Raw genomic sequence first — 24,003 nt, 5'->3', positions numbered from 1 at the left:
GTTTAGCTTAAGTGGTGACAGTTATTGTTTTTACGCCCCAGGCTACAGAAAACGCCTGGTTGGTACCGTGACAGAACCCAGAACGGAACCAAGTGGACCTGCTGCTGCACCGGTAGGTAAGAGTCTGCTTGTTTCATCAGCCTGACTTTTCTGAGATCAGAGTCCGATTAATAATCTTGGGACATGTCGAGAGTAAAGGTCGAGTTCCTCGCTGATTTATTATTTGCATTTGAGGAACTGACAGCAGGATTTGTTGAACTCTCTCAGTTCCCAAGGTAAGTTCCGTAATTGATTTATTCCAGCTGCAGGATCAAGTTGTACTCTTGCCAGAAATCCATTTATTTACATCAACTAGTTATTCATAGCAACTGAAAGACTGAAAACGCGGCGCTGAGCGGTTCTGTTTGCTGAATTTGTTCCTTTGATCGGAAGTTCTGGAAGCAACCAGAACCCAGGAGAACTGAACTGATTTCCGACAACCGTGGAAATCAGACTAAATTGATTTTATATCCACTTATCTAAGCGCGTTTAATATTAAACACTGTATTCCACTTGTATTGGAGCCAATCTACATCACTTATAAACTTGTATGTACTGAGTATTTAAACGTGTCCTTACAAATAATGCAGAAGTTGTGACTGGAAGCCCGTCAACTCCCTGTGTCTGAATGACCTGATCAAAGTCTGACAGCTGCTGACTCAGTCTGCTGAGTTGGAGCTGGGCGTGTATATTTCACTCTCCATGATAACACTGTCACAATTATCATGACTGGATGTCACTGTGATAACATCACAACACACTTACGTCATCCAAAGTGGCCATTTTTCCTCCAGTTGGTTCAGTAGTGGATCTTTCATGCATGTTGTCCCACATGGTAGTACACTTAGTGAACAGCTGAGTTTGTTCATCATTTCAAGCACCACAGACCTCCTGCTTGATTTCAGCAACATGTCCGGCTCTAGTGAAGGAAGGCTCTGAAAGTGGACATGTTATCGGACATTCTCATTATTCAGAATGTAGCAGCATGTATTTTCTAAAGGACTCCCATTAGAAAACACACAGATGGGTTCCAGGCTTGTAAACTGAAGGATGTGTTTAGTTTAACAGTTTTTATTTTTAAAGCATTTCATGACAAAGCTTTAAAATGTACTGTGGCCCAAAGTTATGTAAAGCCAGGGCCGTGCAGAGACCTTTGGAGGGGCAGAGGCTCAAAGTTAAAACGGGCCATGTTGAACAAGATCTTAAAACACTGTACAACAACACAGCAACAACCCATATTAATCATTCCATTGCCATCATGTGGGGAAATGCAAAGCAAATGTAGTATATTTTTCTTAATGGGTATAATGTTTCTGTTGCTGACAGTCCTGGAGGACTGAGTTGATCTAAGATTGCAGCTGTTAAACAGACCAGAGGAGAGAAGGTCAAAGGTTATGAAGTTATGAAATAAGCAAATTTGCTGCCATTTTACTAATTAAGCCCTAATAATATCTATTTAACCTCTATAACAACTTGGCTGCAGACTGATTTATAGATCAAAAAGCTCAAAGGCACATCTCTGGAATCTACCTGGAATTCCCTGGCGCCCCTACGTCAGCCCCCCGATGCTTTGGAGACATTTTGATTCATTTAATTGTGACATGTTTGGCTTTATGCTGTGGTTCTAATTATTGCATAGTATATTTGCTGATGTTTATTTTTTGAATTCCAATTGCTCCAGCCCAGATCTCGTCATGCCCAAAATTTTGCACTTATGAAAATTTGCCATGTATATTGGATTGTTTCATACTCAAGATTGCGTCAATTAATCCGTCACCAGTTTAGTTCCTTTGTGTTCCTCTCCACTTTAGGCTATCTTGTGTTCAAATTTAAAAATATATACACTACCGTTCAAAAGTTTGGGGTCACATTGAAATGTCACTAAAAGCACTGTACTTTTCAATGAAAATAACTCTAAACCAGTCCTAACTTTAAAGAAATACACTCTATACATTGCTAATGTGGTAAATGACTATTCTAGCTAAAAATGTCTGGTTTTTGGTGCAATATCTACATAGGTGTATAGAGACCCATTTCCAGCAACTATCACTCCAGTGTTCTAATGGTACAATGTGATTGCTCATTGGCTCAGAAGGCTAATTGATGTTTAGAAAACCCTTGTGCAACCATGTGCACACATCTGAAAACAGTTTAGCTCCTCACAGAAGCTACAGTACTGAATGGGGTGACCCCAAACTTTTGAACGGTAGTGTACTTTATCACAAAGGGATAGATAAAACTAATTAAACTTTTCCTTCAATTAGAAGAATGTCCAAAATAAAATATGCCAAAAATAATAGCATTTGCACTAGCATTCTTTCTAAAAAATGTTTGTGGAGACATAAATCAAAAGTAAGAACTATTTCAATTAATTGTTTGCATGTACCTGGTTGTGAGATTGAATTAATGGTTGTTCAAAGCAACAAATGTACCAAGTAGAGATTTAGCACTCTGACTACTAAACACAACTTAAGATGGAATTTTTCTCTATTATCCACAGTGGCTGGTAGAGAAACCTTTTACTGCCCACTGTTTTTTCTCCTTTCAATCATAAACCCCATCAGTACAAGCAAAACATATGATTTATTCTTCACTCTATGAAAACCGATTTACTGACAATAAGTTTACCATACATATGTACATATAAAAACTAACATAAAGCATCAAAACCTTATCAGAGGTGTAGCAGGTTTCATTGGATAAGCCTAAAGTCCATCAATAAAATCAACCAATGAACTGTCTCGGTCAATAAAAATCACCCTTCCTTCCTTCCTTCCTTCCTTCCTTCCTTCCTTCCTTCCTTCCTTCCTTCCTTCCTTCCTTCCTTCCTTCCTTCCTTCCTTCCTTCCTTCCTTCCTTCCTTCCTTCCTTCCTTCCTTCCTTCCTTCCTTCCTTCCTTTCTTCCTGCCTGCCTGCCTGCCTGCCTGCCTGCCTGCCTGCCTGCCTTCCTTCCTTCCTTCCTTCCTTCCTTCCTTCCTTCCTTCCTTCCTTCCTTCCTTCCTTATCCAGGAGTTGGTGGTGCCTGTCTCCAGCTGTGTGCGAGAGGTGGGGCACACCCTGGACTGGTCACCAGTCTGTCGCATATAATTAATTTAAATTATATTAAAATTAAATTTAATATAATTATTTTTTGTTTTTAAATTATCCCAGTAAATGCATTAGTCCATGATGATTAGTCCTCCCCTGGACATAAGTTCGAACTGAATGCATTTTTTTTTTTTTGTTCAAATTGTCAACCTGCCACAGTGGCGGTGTGTTGCTCCAATTTACACGCCACTTCATACTTTTACCCATTTATCGCCAGTGGTTGGTGCAAATTTCCGGCCCTGAATATATTCCTTAATTCTCACATTATTCTGACTTATTTCTCGCACTATTCTAACTTAATAGTTAGAATTGTTTTTCTCGCATTATTTGGACTTTGTTCTCAAAATGGAAAGAGAAAAAAATAGTTATTAAGCCCCAGTCTCTGGGAGACGGTTTGGCCGAGCAGGATAGGCAGAAGAAAATCGATGGATATTTGTTAAAATTTTCATCATGTCGTTTTTTCACAGATAATCTGTGGAAAAAAAAAATCTGTCAGTGCTCCCAGTGCTAACTAGACACAAACAGTCAGAGCCAGCAGGAGGGCTTTAGTGCTGTCAATCACCCTATGCCACTCTGCTAATTACCCCTGCCCCTTGCTCTCTGCTAGGGTGCAGCTAGCAGGTCCTGTTGTGAGTACATCGGTTAGCATAGACACCGATGGCAGCAAATAAATTATTTTCCTGTAACCATAAGTTCTTTTGCTGCCTTTTGCTGTCAATCAATGCTGAGCAGCATTGATTGACAGCATTAAGCTCCTCCTCTTGGCTCTGTTTGGTTGTTTTTGGTCAGGAGCAGTGCATTTCTTCAGAAGGCAATAGTAGCATAGAGAGAAGGTGGAGGAAATTGATCTTTTCGCATATTATCTTTCTTATAACATGGTGTCACAACATGGTAACAGTAAAAAAAATAAAAAATATATATATTTTTTAATAAAAGTTACATAGTGCAGCTTTAAACATGTGGTCCCCAACCAGCTCTAGAAGTATGTTTTGTGTGTATGGATCTATGTTGTCTGACAAAACTCAAGAAGAAATGCCTTTTTTTTGTTGTTTTACATTAAATATTTAAAAACCTTAGGCAATCCATGTATTCATGCAATAGGATTTAGAATTTCTTTGCCTGTGCACTCACTGCATGTCACCTGATTCAACAGAGGCGCAGACTGAGAGCCGCTAGCAGCAATCACACTTTTAACATGAGGCACTGTGACAGGAGCCAGAAGACAAATTCTATTTGGAAAAAAAAAGTGTTTTGTACTGCAGATTTTCCAGGAGTATGGCAAGTTATGGAATCACAGGGCTTGAAAATACCCAGAGTGGTTTTCTTGGTTGTTCTACTAGAGCATCTAGCGCTCTAATGTGGTAAATGACTATTCTAGCTAAAAATGTCTGGTTTTTGGTGCAATATCTACATAGGTGTATAGAGGCCCATTTCCAGCAACTATCACTCCAGTGTTCTAATGGTACAATGTGATTGCTCATTGGCTCAGAAGGCTAATTGATGTTTAGAAAACCCTTGTGCAACCATGTGCACACATCTGAAAACAGTTTAGCTCCTCACAGAAGCTACAGTACTGAATGGGGTGACCCCAAACTTTTGAACGGTAGTGTACTTTATCACAAAGGGATAAATAAAACTAATTAAACTTTTCCTTCAATTAGAAGAATGCCCAAAATAAAATATGCCAAAAATAATAGCATTTGCACTAGCATTCTTTCTAAAAAATGTTTGTGGAGACATAAATCAAAAGTAAGAACTATTTCAATTAATTGTTTGCATGTACCTGGTTGTGAGATTGAATTAGTGGTTGTTCAAAGCAACAAATGTACCAAGTAGAGATTTAGCACTCTGACTACTAAACACAACTTAAGATGGAATTTTTCTCTATTATCCACAGTGGCTGGTAGAGAAACCTTTTACTGCCCACTGTTTTTTCTCCTTTCAATCATAAACCCCATCAGTACAAGCAAAACATATGATTTATTCTTCACTCTATGAAAACCGATTTACTGACAATAAGTTTACCATACATATGTACATATAAAAACTAACATAAAGCATCGAAACCTTATCAGAGGTGTAGCAGGTTTCATTGGATAAGCCTAAAGTCCATCAATAAAATCAACCAATGAACTGTCTCGGTCAATAAAAATCACCTGTCCATCCATCCTTCCTTCCTTCCTTCCTTCCTTCCTTCCATCCTTCCTTCCTTCCTTCCTTCCTTCCTTCCTTCCTTCCTTCCTTCCTTCCTTCCTTCCTTCCTTCCTTCCTTCCTTCCTTCCTTCCTTCTTTCCCTCCCTCCCTCCCTCCCTCCCTCCCTCCCTCCCTCCCTCCTTTCTTCCTTCCTTCCTTCCTTCCTTCCTTACTTATCCAGGAGTTGCTGGTGCCTGTCTCCAGCTGCATACCCAGAGTGGTTTTCTTGGTTGTTCTACTAGAGCATCTAGCGCTCTGTTGATGGAAATAATGGACGCCACCATCTATGGATTGATTTTAAAGTTTAATCGGTAATAGGAGCCGACAGTATGCTCACACGATCATAAGAAAACGAAGGGAGAACAGAGTTGAAAAACAATTGTATTTTATATTTGCCAAGCACCGTTTTTTTTTTATTTTATCTTTGTTTCCTTCAATATGTTCACACAAACAGACTATTAAAACGCAGATGATTTACCTAATGATATTCCACATGTTTTTATTGATACTGTCACCAGTTCATCTGGGTTTGTTTCCTGAAGCACCAACAGCTGTCTGGCTGAGGGGGAACTACAGCCAGGGAGAGCAAACTGCAGATGTCAACGGTGGTCCAATATGTGTTGTGGAGCAAGTAAATCGTGATATGCATGCAGGCCTTGAACAGAAGCCTGGATTCAGCTTATTCTGAAATATATATACATATATATATAATTTTCAAAAGATGTAAAATGACATAAAAAGATTTCATTAAATAAATCTTAAATATTGAGGCCATACCCCCTACTTCCTCTTTTATGTTTTCTATTTTGATTCAGTTAGTTCAGGCGATTCAGTATTGTCATCCAGTCTAGTTTCTGTGAGGAACAGAACATCAATAATATGCTCAGTAATGAAGTAATTTACTAACAGACCTTTTGCAGATAATAATATTCTACTTAGCAGAGCCAGTATAAGCTTTAGACAGGATGAGTGTGAGATTTGATTTCAGACTGTGAGATATTCTATTTCTCTTATTTGTAGATTTTCTTTAGTGATCCGAACAGGTACTGTTCTGTTTTGTAGTGTTGGGGGGCCAGACACCTTCTGGGGTAAGACGGGTGTAAAGCTACTTTCTGGAACCCGGTCTCTGACCTGTAAATGCAGAGTGGTGGATTCTCTGGGGACTCAGAGGCGAGATGGCTTAGATGAAGTAAAGTCTTTGTGAGCACTAAGAAGGAGTACAGAGGAGAATTTAATTAATTCCATCTGTAAATTTAACTCTCACACTTGCATATCAGTCTTTTGTTTTACGGTTGTTGGAAAAAATTGTCCTTTAGGAAAATCACACTCCCATCTTATCTTTCTACTGCAGAATTGTAATATTGCTGAGGTCAGCTTGATGAGCTGAGTAATCCTCTTCTGCAAAAGGCATGTTATGTTAGCATAGAGACTAAGAAAATCTCATTGCTTTTTTTACTTTTATTCTGGTGACGAGTTCAGTGAATAGAGGACAGACCCATTCAATAAACGAGAATATTATATTAATTTAAGGAACGCAGAAAACCTTTTCTTCTGCTAATGATTTTTCATGTATAATTCATAAAAACATGACATTAAAATTAAAATATTAGATCAGATTAATAAACTATTTTTAAAAACAGAAATGTGGGCTTAATGAAAAGCATGTTTACTACCTGCTTAAAGGTTATTTTCAAAATCGCATCAATCATTCAATCAAATTTTATTTGTATAGCACATTTCAGCAGCAAGACATTTCAAAGTGCTAGCATACACATGCAAAAGGTTCTTTTAATCTGAAAAATTTGGTACTGTAGTTGTCTTGCAATCCAAACGTTGTGGGTTTGATTCTAGTTTCTTCCTGCCACTTGTCCATGTTCCCCTAAGGCCAGGCACTTCACCCCAAGTTGCCCACTCATCTGTGTATTGGTATAAGAATGCATGCACTTTCATGGGTGCAGCTTGGTGAATGTAGCTCTTTTGTAAAGTGCTTTCAGTAGGCAGTGTGACAAGACAAGTAAAATTCTAATTCAATCCATTCTGGGTTTTGCATCCAGATTCACCAAAATTGATTTATATAGTGCTTAACAACAACCAACTAAGGTGAACAAAACACTTTAATGGAGTGCTTTTTGAGATCACCTGAAAAACAGTGAATAGGTAAGGCCAGGTAATGAGCATCTATTTAACAAATAAGAAGGACTTAGATAAAATAGAATATAATTGTAACAAAATATTACCACATAAGAAATCAAATCAATACCTTATTGTACTTATTTTTAATTTGTTTTTTCTTCTTTTTTTCTACAGACTCATCATGAATTTCTTTCTGGAATCAATCCAGGTCCTCCTTCTCTCTTTATGGTACAACATAGAGTCTTTCATTCACCTCTTGGTTCCCAGGAAGAAAAAGAACATAGCTGGGGAGGTTGTTCTGATCACAGGCGCTGGCAGTGGAATTGGTCGCCTGATGGCTCAGGAGTTTGCGGCTCATGGTACCGTGCTGGTTCTGTGGGACATTAACCAGGAGGGCATAAAAGAAACTGCAAGATTGGCCAAAAATGGTGGAGCCAGCAGAGTCCACTGCTTCGTCTGTGATTGCAGTAACAAGAATGAAGTTTACAGAGTGGCTGATCAGGTAAGTCTTAGTTTTTACACGTTCAACCGAGTAGTATTTAGACGTGGACTGTCCTTGAGGTAAGATGGCCTCATTTGCCTCAAGAAAAGGCTGCTTTCTTAGACTTTTGTTATTAGGGAAAACTGTTTCTCATAGTAAAGTAGAATAGTGGAGCTTGGACTGTTTGGAGGCAGCAACAGTTACTGATCATCACTGATTTCTTTCCATGACGACACTGTGTTAAAACGCTTGCATGCCAACTGCCAAAACTCCTGTTTCAATGAAATGTTCACACCTCCTGATAATCAACCAATCAACTCCTTGATAAGTAGAATCTAAACACTACTTGAATCTGCAATGATGTTAATTCTTTATCTGATAAATATTTTGAATTTTGTAGAATATGTTGTGGGATTTTGTACACTTGGAATTAAATTAAATAAGTTTTGATTTTGAAAAGATCAGGTGGTGAAATTCTGCAATTAAAATGGAGAGTATCTGTTGAATGCCTGTAAGTGGCTTGGATGACTTGGATGACTGGGCCAAGCCTACTTGGCCCAGTCATTCTCTTAGGTTCTGGGGCCACTAAGTTTATACAAGCAAGTGATTTTTATTTATTTATTTTTTCTTGAAATACTTCTATTCTCCTTGCAGGTTAAGAGAGAAGTGGGTGATGTCAGCATCTTGGTGAACAATGCCGGGATTGTGACGGGGAAGAAATTTATGGATGCTCCAGACTCTCTGATTGAGAAAACCATGGAGGTCAACACTATGGCTCACTTCTGGGTTAGTCAAAATACTGATTTACAGCATGATTAGTTGCAACAATAAATTTTATTTCAGAAACAATGCAGAAAAAGTGCTTTTGGCTGTTTGGGTTTTATAAATGTACATAAAATGCCGCATGGACGCTGTAATGCATTTTGGATAAATTATGTTTGCTCGGTCCAACTATTCTAGCTCTGTCCAGCCACAAAGACATTAAATAACAGGATTAGACCTTTTCAATTTGAACTAGACTGCGCTGAAATTGATGGGAATGTAGAAATCACTGGAGATAATGAAGATGAGGAGGACCAAATGGAGGAAGCGGAAAGAGTTGGCAGAAGAAGCTTGTGTTTGCTGCTGCTGCCACCTTCAGCTTCATAAACGAAACAATGAAAGACATGTACCGCTGGATGGATAGGGTGATCCAGTAAATAGTTGACATTTGTTGGGAAGTCAAAATTGGCAAACTGATAGAATGAAAAATCATGCGGGACTCAAATCTTCTGTATTCTGATCAGTGCAGCTGGGAGGGGATTTATCTAGTCTGCATACACATTACTAATTCAACAGCTGCAGCAGACCTCTGAAGAGCTTACAAAATGTCCTAAATCTCTCCACATCACCCACTTTCAATGGTTGCTGAACCTTTTCAAGGATTTCTTATCTATTGGTGTGTAAATTGACGTTTTGATCAGTGGAAGTCTTTCCTTCGACATAAGTAGTTTTCTTGGCTCATTTCTTAGTCTATGGATTCTTCCAGTCCACAGTTGAGCTGTTTCAAACAGACCATGTGACTTCTTACAGCACTTTGAGTTATTTCCTTATCTATCCAGACATAAACTCCTTTCTAATTATTTGGATCCAAATTACCTTTATTGAATAACGTCCTTTTCAGGTCAAAATGCCCTGGAACATTATAGTAACACATTTCCTGACTAAAACTGCACAAACTAGAGATGTGCCCATTGATTGGCTACCAATCATAATTGGCCGATATCCGTGAAAAAGTATATGATTGCCGATCACTGGCTCTTGTTGCCAATCACCAAAATCGATCACACATATCTCACTGCATGTGCAGCTGATCTCCTCTTTCCTTCACACTGCGCATGCAACAAATCCTAAGCAAATGGTGTGGACATCCAACTCTGAGTGTGAATGGGGAAGTTTAAGTGTTGAGATGGAAAAATACCTCTGGGGTGAAGCACTTCAAAATGCATCAACAGAATGAATCTAATGACACTTTAAAAACAAGCACTTGGGGGAATATGGTTATATCAGAAAAAATAAAAACACATCTGGAGCAGCCAGACGGCAGGTAAAGCAGCACACAATTGCTAACATTCACTCGTATTAGCCTCATGGCCAGAAAGCTAAGCAAATAACCCCCAAAAATAATTTCAGTCTTCGAGCTAGATGACCAGCAGTGTAAGATCTTGGATTCTACTCCTGTTTCACAGATGTAGCGCCACTCAACCTTCACCTGGCAGTGAACTCTTACACTGAATGTCTGCTTAAAGCTGCAGTATGTTACTAAAACAAACAAAAACAAATTTTGCATATGTATTAGAACTTTTGCTATGTCCAAACATAAGACAGTAAGTCTCTGGGGAAAATAATCTCCTTTGGTGTATTGTGCCTGCAAGTATTTTGCATGTTTTATGTCTGAATTGGGTGAATTTATTGCCAGATCATTTTCCCATTTTGGTAGGTCACATAGTATTGTTTATACCCAACGCAAAAAATCAACCTCCAATCCAGGTGATGGGCAGTGATTGGCCCTCATGGGTGATGGAATCTGAATCAGCATCCCAAGCACAAACAACATAATTATTCACCTTTGTGTCTGTTCCAGTCTTTGGTCCAGTAACTCCTGTTTTGGGTCTGGTCTTTGTGTGGTCTTGGGTCTGTGGTTTCCCATTTAGTACTGGGACCAGTTGCAATATCTCCATTATCATTTAAAAGAGCTTCCAGCGCTGCCTGTCTCTGATGTTTCTCCCAGCGTCTTTTGATATCTAGTCAGCGGCAGGGCTTAGGTGCATTGTGGATAAAAACTACTGTCACGGTATTTGATTATAGCATGCAGGCTAGTGACCTGTTACAACCATCAGTTTTGCTTGTACAAATGACTCACTGAAGTTTTGTTCTTCCAACAGCTCTTTCCCATTGCTCTCTTCTTTATTTTCTTCATTTTGGAGATGATGAAGACTCACCTCACTGTTTCTGTTTTTATTTTTTGTCTTTTATTTAAAATTACAGCCAACAGTGATGCCATAATCTAAATTTACACTAGTCAAATACAATAAGATGAAAGCAACAGTTGTAACGTTAGCCTCCCTGTGTTTACTTACGGACCAAAGACGCTAAGCAGGTGTTGTTGGACCAAACGGCATTATCAACCCAGCATGCATTGCACAAGGGTAAAAATAGCAACTTCCATGGGTGAAAAATATAATGAAATATATACTGTTTTGAAGTAATTGGGTTAAGTATCACAAACAGAAATTTTAAGTTGATAGACAGACAGACATGTCTATTATGAGGAATGTTATAAAAGATGATTCTGTTAATCATAGGATCAGTTTGATGATCTTACAAAGTCTTTTGTGAAATGTGGTTGAAAATTTTTTATATTGTAGTTTGTACATTTTCCATTTTTCATGTATTAGTTTTTTTTACTAATAACAGTTGTGCATTTTATTTTTATTTTTTCTTATTTGTATTCCTTCTCTCAGACCTACAAGGCCTTTCTACCTGCCATGATCGCCAATAACCATGGCCATCTGGTCAGCATTGCCAGCTCTGCTGGACTCATTGGAGTAAATGGATTAGCAGGTGTGTCCTCTTTCGGTCGTACAATTGACGTGATAAAGCGGGGCTGGTCCTAGGATCATGCATCATCAAGCATGTGAGACTTGCTCTTTGTCATGACTGTAGGCCTGCCATGTCAGAAAGGCCCAACTTGCTCAAATATCATTCGTTCCAACACCGATTCTAGCATATCCACCCTCCATATTCCCTGGTATGTATTCCCTTGTTAATGGGGATGCACAGCAGGGAACTGACTTCTTATTTCCTCAAACTTGAGTTTGACTTGAAGAGAATAAATCAAAGGTGAAAAATATTGTAAACTAAGAAACTCAATTAAATTTCTGTCAAAAGTATTAAAAGACAACATTGTGCCTGATGTAGGTATTGATTGTGGTGGTGAGATAGAGGAGCACTTGACCAGCAAGTTCAAAGTACCTTTGTTCCTCCAAGGACCGTAGTTGTCATTGGCCAACGCCTTCTCTGAAATACTTGGGTTAAAATTGTCCATAGAGTTCTTTTTCGGTAAAATGTATGACCAAAAATCTGTGATTTGGGTGAAGCTGGATGTAAAACATTTGAACATTTAAACATTCACATATAAACCCACTTTGCTTATTTGAGAAAGATGATAGTCAGACAAATCAATAAAAAAGTGTATTAAATAAAAATAATTGAAAGTCAAAGATTATAGTGAGCAATAATGAATGATTATCAGTGATTCACCTCATACTAAACCTCTTATCTGAGCAAAGTAAATCTTGTTTTAGATTAATTCAGGCCAGATCAGTAGAGCAGCTACAACTTGCTAAAGAAAACAATGACTGGCCTCAACAAATATTGTGTATTATTTTGTGAACTAATGTCCTGCAAATACTGAATTCAAGTCACAGTACACCGTGAAGATGATGTGATGAAGCATGGTGTTTCAAGCATCATGATATGGTGATGAGTCTTATTTTACAGTGTCCTATTTTCTCATATCATGGATTGATTGAGAACACCAGAATATTGGAGGGAGACAGAATATATAGTCTACTTCAATTTTATTTACTTGGGCACCCAACTGAATGGAAACCTAATCTCTTTGCTAACCTAATCTAAAAATTAAATCCATAAAATCAAAATGAGTGGAATTGTTATCCATAATACATTTCAAACCAGTATGCTTTATAAAGATGTATCATTTTTTATTTTTCTAACTATATGGCATATTATGTGTCTAATAATTTAAGTTAGAATGAGCAGAAACCTAAATGCTAGTACAATGTTTGATAGTGTTTGCTAAACTTTCTCATTAACTTCTTCAAATTAAGAAGGTTAAATACCCTAAAGTAACTGTCTTCAAATAATTTGAGAATATTCAGCCTACATATCATTCACCAATCAGATCCCTTTTGTGTCTCATAGATAAATGTGTTTTGTTGTGAAATGTTCATGTCAATCTCAAAACAAATGTAAAACATCTTGTGAAAATACTACATGAACAAGCTAATAAATGGCTATTGAAAGGTGTTGATGTATATCTTTTCACATAACTGCATTCAGACTTTGATCTGAATACAGTGATTAAAAAAATCATTTATTTGTATTTATCATAAATAAAAATCATGTTTGTTTTTGAGTCATTAATACAATGAATAGCACTTTCTTAAATATTTGATGAAACTAGACTGTACTTTTGTTGACTTTTTGTGTGTGTTGATTTCCAGACTATTGTGCCAGTAAGTTTGCAGCTGTGGGTTTTGCTGAGTCGGTAGGCCTGGAGCTTCTAGCAACAGGAAAAGATGGAATCAAAACCACCATTGTGTGCCCCTATTTTATCAACACTGGGATGTTTGATGGATGTCACACCAAGTAGGTCCTTCTGCTTTAAAATCGGTTTGAATAAAAGTTTTTGCAGGTGTTTTATAACAAGATATAGTTTGGGGCTTGGGACAAAATCCTAGGAGCACACACACTTGGTAGTTCAATTTTCCAGATATGAAATCTTTCAACTCTGATTTTGTTGTTGATGGGTGATATTAGGCAGAGATGAGCTAAGGATGCCTTTTACATTTTCTATGTTAAGTAGCCAAACTTGGACATGTCTGTAATTTACATGGTTCATAATTTTGTCAGCTAATGCTGACAAAGGAATCAGGATTTTATTTTAGAGGAAATTTTGTTTTAACTGCCTTTTAGGGTTTATTTTGTTTCTATGACTGTAGAAAGCTTGATTTGGTTATTCATCCATACTATTTGTTTTTTTTTTATGTGCTGTAACAGTTTAAAAGGCAAAGCAAATGGCAAACAACTCACAGGACAGTTTTAAGAATTAATTAAAAAGTGAATGCACTTACAAACATAAAAGATGAAGTCTTTAGGGTATCTTGCTTGTTTGAACATATTGGATCAAAAAATTTAATTTCTTCCTCAGTATGTTATCAAGTTATGCATAGCCAATGTGATAAATCAACAGCTGAGATGAAACAGGGGGAATTTAAAACACTCCTTGGAGAATGGATTATAACACCAATGCTTTGTATTTTTTATCGAACATGGGTAAGAATTTATAGTATATACTTTGCAATACTGATCTATGAAATAACTTGAAAATCACATCATCGCTCTACAACTAGAAATTAAGAAAACACAACAATTTCATGCAGGTCCTGTTGTCTTTTGTCAATGAGTATATCGATTATGTCCCCCAGTATTTTTAACCTATCCTAATTTCTTTTTCTTCTGCTGACTCTTACTCACATAAACGTCTTGACAGTTTCACTGCAGTTCCTGTCAGTCAACTTTGACTCAAACTGCTGAGCAGCCGCTGAAAAACACAAAAATAAGAGTGAGGAAGGCGCCAGTTAGAAAAATGATAAACAAGATATGAAATTAAATAAATAGTGTGCTGATTGTGAGAACAAACAGAAACTGTATGGTTACACTTGTACACTCCCAGCTAAATTAATAAGGACATGCTAATGAATATTCATGAATTATTTATCCTAATGGTAGTTAGCATATATCACAGGTATCAAACTCCAGTCCTCAAGGGCCGCTGTTCTTCAATTTTTAGATGTGCTACAGGTACAAAACACTGGAATGAAATGGCTTAATTTCCTCCTCCTGGTGTAGATCAGTTCTCCAGAGCCTTAATGACCTAATTATTCTATTCATCTGGTGCAGAAGAGGCGCATCTAAAAGTTGCAGGACACCAGCCCTTAAGAACTGGAGTTTGACACCCCTGGTATATACTGTATAATCACATTTACCTATCAAGCTGCAGCACAGGCACAAAACAATGCAGTCATTTTTCAATAAACACAATTAAGATAAAAGTAATATCACCAAACTTACTGCAAAAGTGGTTGTGTGGTTCATCACCAGTGTAAAAAGGGGGAGGGGACTTTCTAGATGTTTTTGTGTCAACACATTGTGCACAGTCAGTGATAATATTTGCAGACAGGACACGTGCAGAGAGGGGTGATGGGGGCTTGAACACATGCCTTTTTATCCTTGATGCCACTAGTGCCCTTTTTGGGTTTTTTTTTTTTTCTTTTTCAAAATTACACACAAGAATATTTTTTCTTACACTGGCTTATGAATAAAAAACGTAGGTCTGGTGTTGGCATTAGAAAAAGTGTTTCTATTTATGTTTTCATAATTGTCCTCGCAATAACGGGACGAAACCTGCCTGTCCCCTAAGCACAGAAAAGCTTTGGCTGCGGAGAAACTTCTGAAGGAGGATTTGGCCCACAGTAATTGGAGTTCACAAAATAAACATCAGCAAAAATACTTTCAGCAAATTAATTAAGCAAATGTACTTATTTTATAATTTCTTGACCTTTGACCTTCTCTCCTCTGGTGTGTTTAACAGCTACAGTCTCAGATCAACTCAGTCCTCCAGGACTGTCAGCAGCAGAAACTTTATACCCATCATGAAAAATATACTACATTTGCTTTGGATTTCCCCACGATTGCAATGATATAGTATGACGCAATTCAATTTTTGATTAATATGGGTTGTTGCAGTGTTTTAACTTTGAGCCCCTACCCCTCCAAAGGTCTCTGCACTGCCCTGTTACAGACAGAGAGAATGTACTGAAATGAATCATAACCCACTGTCCTCTGCATATAGTGCTTTATTCAAAACATAATAAACCCCCACCCTGTAATAAAATTGTCCGACCAAGAGCTCAATGAGGAGGAGGAGAGGGGCTTGGTGGGATAAACAGCATGCATTAATTCTTACCAGAAATGAATCATTATCAGCTTTATTTTTTACATTGTGTTTTAACTCCTGGCTATATCCAGATGTTATGAAAATAATTTTTTTTTTTGAGATTGAGTTATTTTTAAGTGAGCAGGAAACACTGCAGATTTCTCACAAAAAGCTGTAATAGAGACTGAAATTAACAGCGTCATCAGAACAGATGCTTCTCTTGCTTGTATTTCTCCATCTTAGTATTATTTCAGAACAAACCTTTAAACCACCAGACTGTTCAAACATCTGGTCACATTTCCTGATGTGTGGTTGCTATACTAGGTGCTACATCTAAGCAGTTAATGGCTGCTACTTCCTTCCTACAATAAGAAAAAGCAAGGCAGTGAGAAGGAATCTTTTTAAAGATTTAATTTAAGAAATATTGAAAGTCTTGAATTTGGTGGATGTTTTGCACAGTTAGACTTAAAAATGTTAGAACCTGCTGAAGATCAACCATTGTTATATCCTGACATATAAAAGCCCATAGTTATAAGTACAGTTGCTATTTGTACAATGAGTGTATATGAATAAGAGCTTGAAACAGTTTGAGTGGACAACTTTCATTAAGTTCAGTCTGTTATTTTTAATTATCATTAAAGCTTTCTTCATCAATAGTAAAACTTTAATGTTCCCAAAAGCTGATTTAGCTGGAAATGTCTCTTTTACAGGAAGTCATTATGCTAAACCTAAAGACTCATGCCTTCTTGTGAGTTTAAAAAAAATCACAACATTAAATAAATAAGTAAGTAAGTAAATAAATAAGTAAATAAATAATAAAAAAAATAGCTAGCCCTTAAATAATCTGTGAAATATATCCTGGTTATATTTTAGGTTTAGAAAAGAGATGAAAGTAACTTTTATATTTGTGATTCTCACAATATGACTTTAGTTAAAGTTTTATGAAACAACAACAGCATCGAAAATCAAGCCAACTTAACCTTACCAGTGCAGCTCTGTAGATATCCTCCTGTGGTCAAGACCCAAAATGGAGTCACAGAAAATTTGTTAGCGACTTTGACTTTTGAGAGTAACAAAATCAGAGGGGGCTGTACCTTGGCAAACGGATGTTCCTAAAAGCCTGTGTGCGGGTGTGTGGGTCTTTCTGTAGACTAAGAGGAGAGATAAAATTGATTGACATTTTTCCCCAATCCTGGTCCTCAAGGTAAACTACCCTGAATGTTTTAGCTGTTCCCTTGCTTCAGCACATCCTGTTCAGATGAGTGGAATTCAGCAAAGCCCTGTTAATCAGCCATCAATTAAAATCATGTGTGCTGAAGCAGCAGAATACCTAAAACTAGAAAGGAAGCATGCATTGAGGACCAGTGCTAAGAAGAAATCAACTGTGAAACATTGATTCAATTACATCTTTTCTAGCCAGTCTTTTAATTGCCCGAATTGGACTATTATTTGATGATTGATCCACCATCAATCATTGACCTTAACCGAAAATCTACTTTCATGACCTTAATTCAATGTTGAGTCAACATCGTTTGCCATGTGGGGCACCACACTGAAAATAGTAGGATGTGGGTGCCTCACATTTTTCTTACTGAAAGGTGCCTATATTTATGTGACTGAAGGCTTTGATAAGAAGTTTAAAGATATCTTAAAAGCTTAGCTTGTCATGGGACTACAAACAAACACTACGAATAACGGACCATGATTAAAAAGTTAAATAGAGAGTGCATATTTTACTGCAGTGGTGTTTCAAACTGAGTGATACATCGTGTTAGAGCCACATGCTTCTGCATCTGCTCCCTGTTTTCCCAGAAGACTGGAGCGAGCTGTTAGTGCCCTAAAGCCACTTTAGAAGTATCATGTTGACTAGCAGTCTGCTGATGCAAACATTAAGCCTGACTGTATTTTCCAATCATTTTCTATGATTGAGAAATGGTCATGCACTTAGGGTTTCTCATGAAATATATGAATTAATCTCTTACAGTGTCTTGAAATAAGATGGTTACATTTCACTAAAGTTACAGAGATGAGGATTAAGCAAAACTTTGGCAGCAAATAGAAAACTGTAATTTTAACATAAATGACTGGCATTTTTGTCATGTTTTTTGTGCATCCATAACAACAATCCTCCCGCTGTACAGCCGTGATGGTACGCGTCTCCCTCTCTCACTGCGCTGCTGCGCGCCCACGCACCTTTTTTGTGGCTATCACAGCCACACATAGAACCAGAATGAGGCTGCCATAAATTAGTTTTAAACAGTGGAAAGTTAGAAAAATTGAACAGTCAAATTACTGAAACCGTCCTACGACAGACTTACTCTACTTTTTAATTTATTTAATAAAAAGAACACAAATATGGTGGTTATGTTACAAAAAGTATCAACGTCTATTTTCTGAGCTACATGGCTCGATTGGCTACTTTATCCAGCCAATTGAAAATAGTCAAATTTAATGTTTTCCTAGTCTATTTTTAAAGTTGGAGTTAATGGCTGTGCAACTCCAACTTTGTTGTAGTGCAAATTTCCGGCATCTTTTCTATAGCCTGTTAAGAAGTGGAGAAGCTTCCAAGATACTAGGCATCACCCTTTCTTGGACATACACACAACTGGGACATTTGAATCTTGAACGCAAAAGACAGAAACTTGTATGTCCCTGTTTGGATTGTCTGAGGATAATTTTGAGGTTGGCTTCAGCTGTGTTTTGCTGTTAGTTGCAGCAACTGTGCTGTAGGTGAATGGAAAGACATATCACTGAGCAGAAGAACAAGATGTGCATGTTGGTTTCAGCAGGCAGCTAAATTTCTCACTTGAGTAGTTCTTGCTCTAACTCAAGTCCAGTCCTCGAGAGCTACCATCCTGCAACTTTTAGTTGCAGCCTTACTCCAGTAGACCAGGCTCAGCTATGAGCAGGCCTGGTAACGAGTCATTCATTTGATTCAGGTGTGTTGGAGCAGGGATGCATCTGATAGTTGCAGGATGGTAGCTCTCGAGGACTGGACTTGAGCACCCCTGCTCTAACTGAATAAATGCTACTTGTTCAAAATATTAAATGAGTAGCTCAAAACCTTGCTTGTTGTTTTAAACTACTTGTTTAACACGTTGCAAAACATGTATGGAACATTTTGTAATGTTGCTTAACAAAACTGAAGTTCAGTCTTCAGGAAAGACTATCCCTGCTTTAATTTGAGAAAGTGTTGTTACATAAAATGTTACATAGTAACAATATTTTTTGCTTGGATTAGACTGTGGTTGTCATCTCATTTTTCTCTTACCTTGTTTGTTGTCAACAGGTGGCCAAGACTCCTGCCAATCCTAAATGCAGAGAAGGCAGCCAAGAAGATTATTCATGCTGTCCTCACAGACCAACTCTACCTTCTAATGCCTAAAAGCATGTATTTCATCACTGCTCTGAAGAAGTGAGTTTATGCTGTTCCCTCTTACACTAGAAGCAAACATTCTGCTCTAATTAATACTACAAAGTCTAAGAAAAAACTGATCTGGAAAAATAAATTTAAAAAAAGGCTACAAGCAGCAAAGGTGGGTTTTGTTGAAAGGCGCTGGGGCTAATGTGATGTCACCAGTTGACCATGTCAGTGTGATCAGTGCTGGTTGGTTATGACAGACATAAAGTCTCAGGCAGATGGGAGCTGATTTGTGGAAGTTTTAATGGCGAATGTTCAGATTTGAGGTTTGGCCATGCCCACATGCTTTAATGTAGGAAAACAATTTTGATAAGTGTTGAACCTTCAATGCCTCAGCAACTGTGCTCAGTGATTTTGAAGTCAGTATGTCAAAAGGTGTGGCAGAAGTTCACTTGGGTATAAAGCAGTTAAAGAAAAAATAGCAACTTTGATCCAAAATGGCTGACTTCCTGTTGGGTTTGGATCGTAGCTCTGAGAGACTTTTTTTTAAAAAAAATTCCTGTCAAGATACATATGTGTAACAAATTTTAAGTTTGTTGGACAAAGTATTGCTTGAGGCTAATTTAACCACTCTGAAAATATTGGAATGCATTCCTGTTGGGGTTTGGACTTGGATCAATCATAGTGATTTTGGTGTAGTGAAATTTAAAGCCAAATAAATGTCAACGGCGTCATCTCTGACTTTGACATGGCCATGCCCCCCAGCAAAAACTATTTGCATTCAAAAGAAGTCAGACCAACGTGTCTCCAAACACAGTTAACAGCTACCTGTGAAAATCACATTGATCTTTGCCAATACTTAATTGCAAGTTATTTTATAATGGTAACATCAACAATGTGTCTCCGCTTATAAGGATGAACTGAGAGGGAGATTGTTTAATGGTTACAACAGTCCTAAAAAACGTTAGTAATTTGTGTGTGTTTTTGTGTGTCCCACTGTTGTCTGGAAAACTCAAAGAAGGATTTTAAAGCCCCCAACTTTACCCCAGCCTCCAGTTTGTGCGTTACGGCCCTGTGTTTGGTGTCAGAGTGCAGCACACAGAGCTCCTCCTGCCGCTCCACAACTCAGATGGCTGCACAGATTAGTGACACATATTAATATTAATAATGATAATGACATTTAGTTGCACAACTTTACGAACTCGTTCATTCGTGGCTGTTTTCACGTTTATTGTGCTGTTCAGATTAGTCTTGATGTTTCCAATTTTCTGGATAGTTTAATGTAATTCAGAAGTATTATATTAACTTAACATTAACAAAGACACAGTGGGACAGATCATCCGGGAAATAATGGACAGGGAGAGTCTGACTGAAACTACCTTAATGAGGGACAGGATTCCAGGATTTATTATGAGTCTCTGCTTATTTCCAAGCCCAAATGAGTAAATTCACATTAAAAAATGAGCCCAAAAAGGCACAACCTGCGACTCATTGAATTTGTAAGCAACTTAAAAAACCCCCAAGAAATTCAAAATAGTTCCTATTTTTCCATCAACAACTGCACAGCTCCATCCTCCCTTCATTGTTTCCATTTCTGTCGCTGATATTGTCTCATAAAGACGTCGGTCACTTGTCAAGACGCATAGAAGGAATACAATTAAATAACAAAAGAAAATAGAAACGCAAAGTGATTTTGATAAGTAACTGTAGTCTGACTACTGGATTTGAAATAGCAACACGTTAGATTATGCTTACTGAAAAAAGTGGTCCGACATCAGTGATACGTTACTTTGTACCAAACTACCTGTCAAAGCACGTTGCTAAAAATCTAAGATTTTCCCAGCTTCTCACAGATAAACTTTCTGGCTAATGTTATTGAAGAAAAAGATTACTGTCAGACTGTCCATGTATAAACAAACAAACAAAAACAGTGAAGAGGCTCTGCCAAATGCTGATTATGAAATATCTCGGTTAGAAAGTTGATTTCCCCACTCGTAGTCATGTGACCAGGATAGCACTTCAAAGGCACAGGCAACTTCTCTCTTGTTTCCTCATTTCTATGAAGAGTGATTATTTCTTATTGTAAAGATTTGTGTCTCTTGAAAACACTTTGCCTGTCACATCTTTTCTTTTACATGGAAGCTATTGTATTTAGGCTTCTAACAATGTTTTGTATTCTCTTGCCTTTGTTTCCTCCGTTTTTGAATACAGTCATTGTTGTTGAGGTTTATTAGTCATTCAAAAGCTGTTAACAAGCATTGATTTGGGCAGGAACAAGCATAATTCTGACACAACAAATAATAGATGACAAATATTATTTGTAGAACCTTTTTCACATAAAAATAGCTTGTGTGAATCCTGACAAACTGCCAATTGGTTTTCGCCCTGAAACATCACATTGGACATGTGGTGTTTCTGTCTGTGTATGTACAAAAAACCCTAATCACAACCTAGTACAAACTGTGTTTTCACATTAGCCAGTAAAAAAAAATAGAGTTAGGCACACAGGATAGATGGTTCAATTTCCCCATAGTTTGGGACATTCAAATCTGTATTTTCCTTTTTACAACATATATGTTATTTTATTTTATTTTTTTATAGATAACTGCTGCTCTCTCATGTAGCTACATACAATGCCTACTCGGGTTAATCTGAAACTACTAGCTGCAATACTTTCAAGGAGGATACATAAATGTGTTTATAAAGATCCTTCTTCTGGTTTATTTAGTCACTTCTGTCCGTCTACATACACATCTTCTAAAAATGTCACTTTTGTTCAGTCAATATAAAAATATCTTCCAAATGACTTGGGGGTCATTAAGATATTTATTGGTAATTGTGAATCTTTGTGTTTTTGGAGGGAGGTCACTGTTGGTTTTGAAACTGTAAGGGATAAAGAACTTTTTCTTGACTCCGTGTATTGGGGGGAAATGAATCCGGTGCTTTAACATTCACAATCTTTCAGCACTTTAATCATTTCTTTGTATTTCTCTTAACAGCATCCTGCCCATGAAGCAGGGCATTCTGCTGGGTCAGTATCTGGGAGCCTTCAATCTTATGGACACATTCAGGGGACGCTCCAAAAAGCAAGAGTGAGAGAGCTGTCAGTTAGAAGAGGATTCACATGAAGGAAATATTAAAACACTGAAGACGTTAAAACATTGAAACTGTAAAGTTTCATAATTAATTTGAAAACATTTAACTGTGCATAAAAACATGAATACCAGTTATGTAAAGGCCTAGCTTTTAAATAAATGAATGTTCATTATTTAACTTAATGAGTTCCCTTAACAAAAATCTGTTGTTAAGGGAACTCATTAAGTGATATTTCTGATTTGATGCTGATTTAAGCGCAATATTTTTTTTAATAATCTTGTTCTTACTGATATTATATTATGGTTAATTTAGTTCCTTATTGTATATCTTAATATTTTTATCTTTGTGTGAACCTGCATACTCTGATCTCTTGTCACTTTGCTGCCTTTACACCTGGCAAAACCTGTTGCTGGTGTGCAAGTGGAAATGGGTGAGACAGATTTATTTCTTGGAAAAAATCGTTTGTGATGTAAAGTTTACCTGCAATGATTTTCAGGAACAAAAACTACCTACCAAAGTTTTGCAGCTGTGTTGAGAAATGGAGAGAGGAAAAAGATCTGATTTTGAAAACAACATGGAGTCATTATTACATTGAGGGCAGCTGGACGAGTTTATTTTGCTAAATGGTTATATTTAGCTAAATATTATCACTTTATCCCTTTACAAAGAACAAAATAAAGCAACAGGTTCACAAGTCAATAAAATTAGTCTAATGTGCGATGAATGTCAACAATAGTAATTTCATAATAATTTCCCCCAAATTCAATTTTTAATTAATTTGGTCTTGAAACCTACTTAAAGTTCTTGTATAGGTGAAAAGAATAATTATAAGTATATATAAAAATAATAGTCAGTTCATACATATATATAGTAACCTAACGATCTATACAAATAGTAGAATCATTGCAAGACGGTGAAAGATTTTGGATGATTTAGTTCATTTCTTTTTAGGGCTGTCAAAATTAACATGTTAACCCTTCATTCTTTAATCTTTTTTAGCAATTAATTGAAGAAATTTCCAAACTTTGTGGACATCATCAGTTTCACATTTCTCTCTGTTTCAGCTATTTCTACAGGGGCTAATCTCTGTTTCTTCCAAAGTTTATCTCGTTCCTGTCCATCCTGTGCTGCTGCTCTGGCTCTGCAGCACAGCAAGCACTCAGACTCCAGGGAGAAACTAAATCATTTTCTTGTTGTTGACAACACAGCATCATTTTACTTATGACTCCATGACTGAAGCAACACTCAACTGCTATGAGCAAATAAAAACATGAGCAGTGATAAACACAAAAGCATCAAAGACATTAAAAATGCCACCATGTTTGTACTGTTAATCCTATTTTCATCAATTGACAACCCAAATAAAAACATTTTTAACTCATTTATTAATCTCATTTCTTAAAAACAATTAATTATTTATGACTAATTCACAGCAATCCTGTGCTTAATCACATGAAATTATGTAATGTTGGACAACCTTTTTATTTCTTTATTTAGTTCCTTCATTTCTTTACTATTGTTATTTTTATTGTTTTGCTACAAGCCATTTGACACAGCCTTGCTGTGGTCCAGAGCTCCACCACAGACAACCTGTAAAGAAGAAAAATTCGGGATGTCAGCACAAATTTATTTTAGCAAATTTATTTAGCAAATTTAGCAAAATAAATTTAGCTCAATAAATTTGCTAAATTTTATTTAGCAAATAAAATTTGCTCCATAAAGCCTCTTGACAACAATAGAGCCCACCAAGTTCTACTGACAAATACACAATGCCCCCTTGTGGCATAAACTGGGTTTAAACCAGCAGTCAGGGAAAATCACCTCTGATTT

The 24,003-nt window shown here is 37.1% G+C and overlaps 1 protein-coding gene across 3 annotated transcripts; it reads left to right on the top strand.

Annotated features, from left to right (window-relative positions):
* LOC129361579 (epidermal retinol dehydrogenase 2-like) lies at positions 1-23,554 on the top strand. 3 transcript variants are annotated; one of them, XM_055032499.1, is made up of 7 exons: positions 1-112; positions 7,627-7,954; positions 8,588-8,719; positions 11,437-11,536; positions 13,222-13,366; positions 19,006-19,131; positions 22,077-23,554. In XM_055032499.1, exons 2-7 carry the CDS (start codon positions 7,634-7,636, stop codon positions 22,171-22,173), a joined length of 921 nt encoding a protein of 306 aa, XP_054888474.1. In that variant the 5' UTR covers positions 1-112; positions 7,627-7,633; the 3' UTR covers positions 22,174-23,554. The 3 variants fall into 3 exon arrangements, with proteins under 3 accessions (XP_054888474.1, XP_054888473.1, XP_054888472.1); XM_055032498.1 differs by having other exon boundaries at positions 1-116; XM_055032497.1 differs by lacking the exon at positions 1-112 and adding an exon at positions 184-275.
* The last annotated feature ends 449 nt before the right edge of the window (positions 23,555-24,003 follow it).

Source organism: Poeciliopsis prolifica, unplaced genomic scaffold, assembly GCF_027474105.1.
Source record: "Poeciliopsis prolifica strain line A6 unplaced genomic scaffold, Auburn_PproV2 SCAFFOLD008, whole genome shotgun sequence".
NCBI lineage: Eukaryota > Metazoa > Chordata > Actinopteri > Cyprinodontiformes > Poeciliidae > Poeciliopsis > Poeciliopsis prolifica.
This window is presented reverse-complemented; position numbering and strand designations above follow the sequence as displayed.

Excerpts from the sequence above, each read along its gene's own strand:
- LOC129361579 (XM_055032497.1), top strand. The coding sequence starts at position 184 with ATGTCGAGAGTAAAGGTCGAGTTCCTCGCTGATTTATTATTTGCATTT. Across the intron at positions 276-7,626 it reads GAACTCTCTCAGTTCCCAAG|ACTCATCATGAATTTCTTTC; the intron begins GTAAGTTCCGTA and ends TTTTTTCTACAG. Across the intron at positions 13,367-19,005 it reads TTTGATGGATGTCACACCAA|GTGGCCAAGACTCCTGCCAA; the intron begins GTAGGTCCTTCT and ends TGTTGTCAACAG.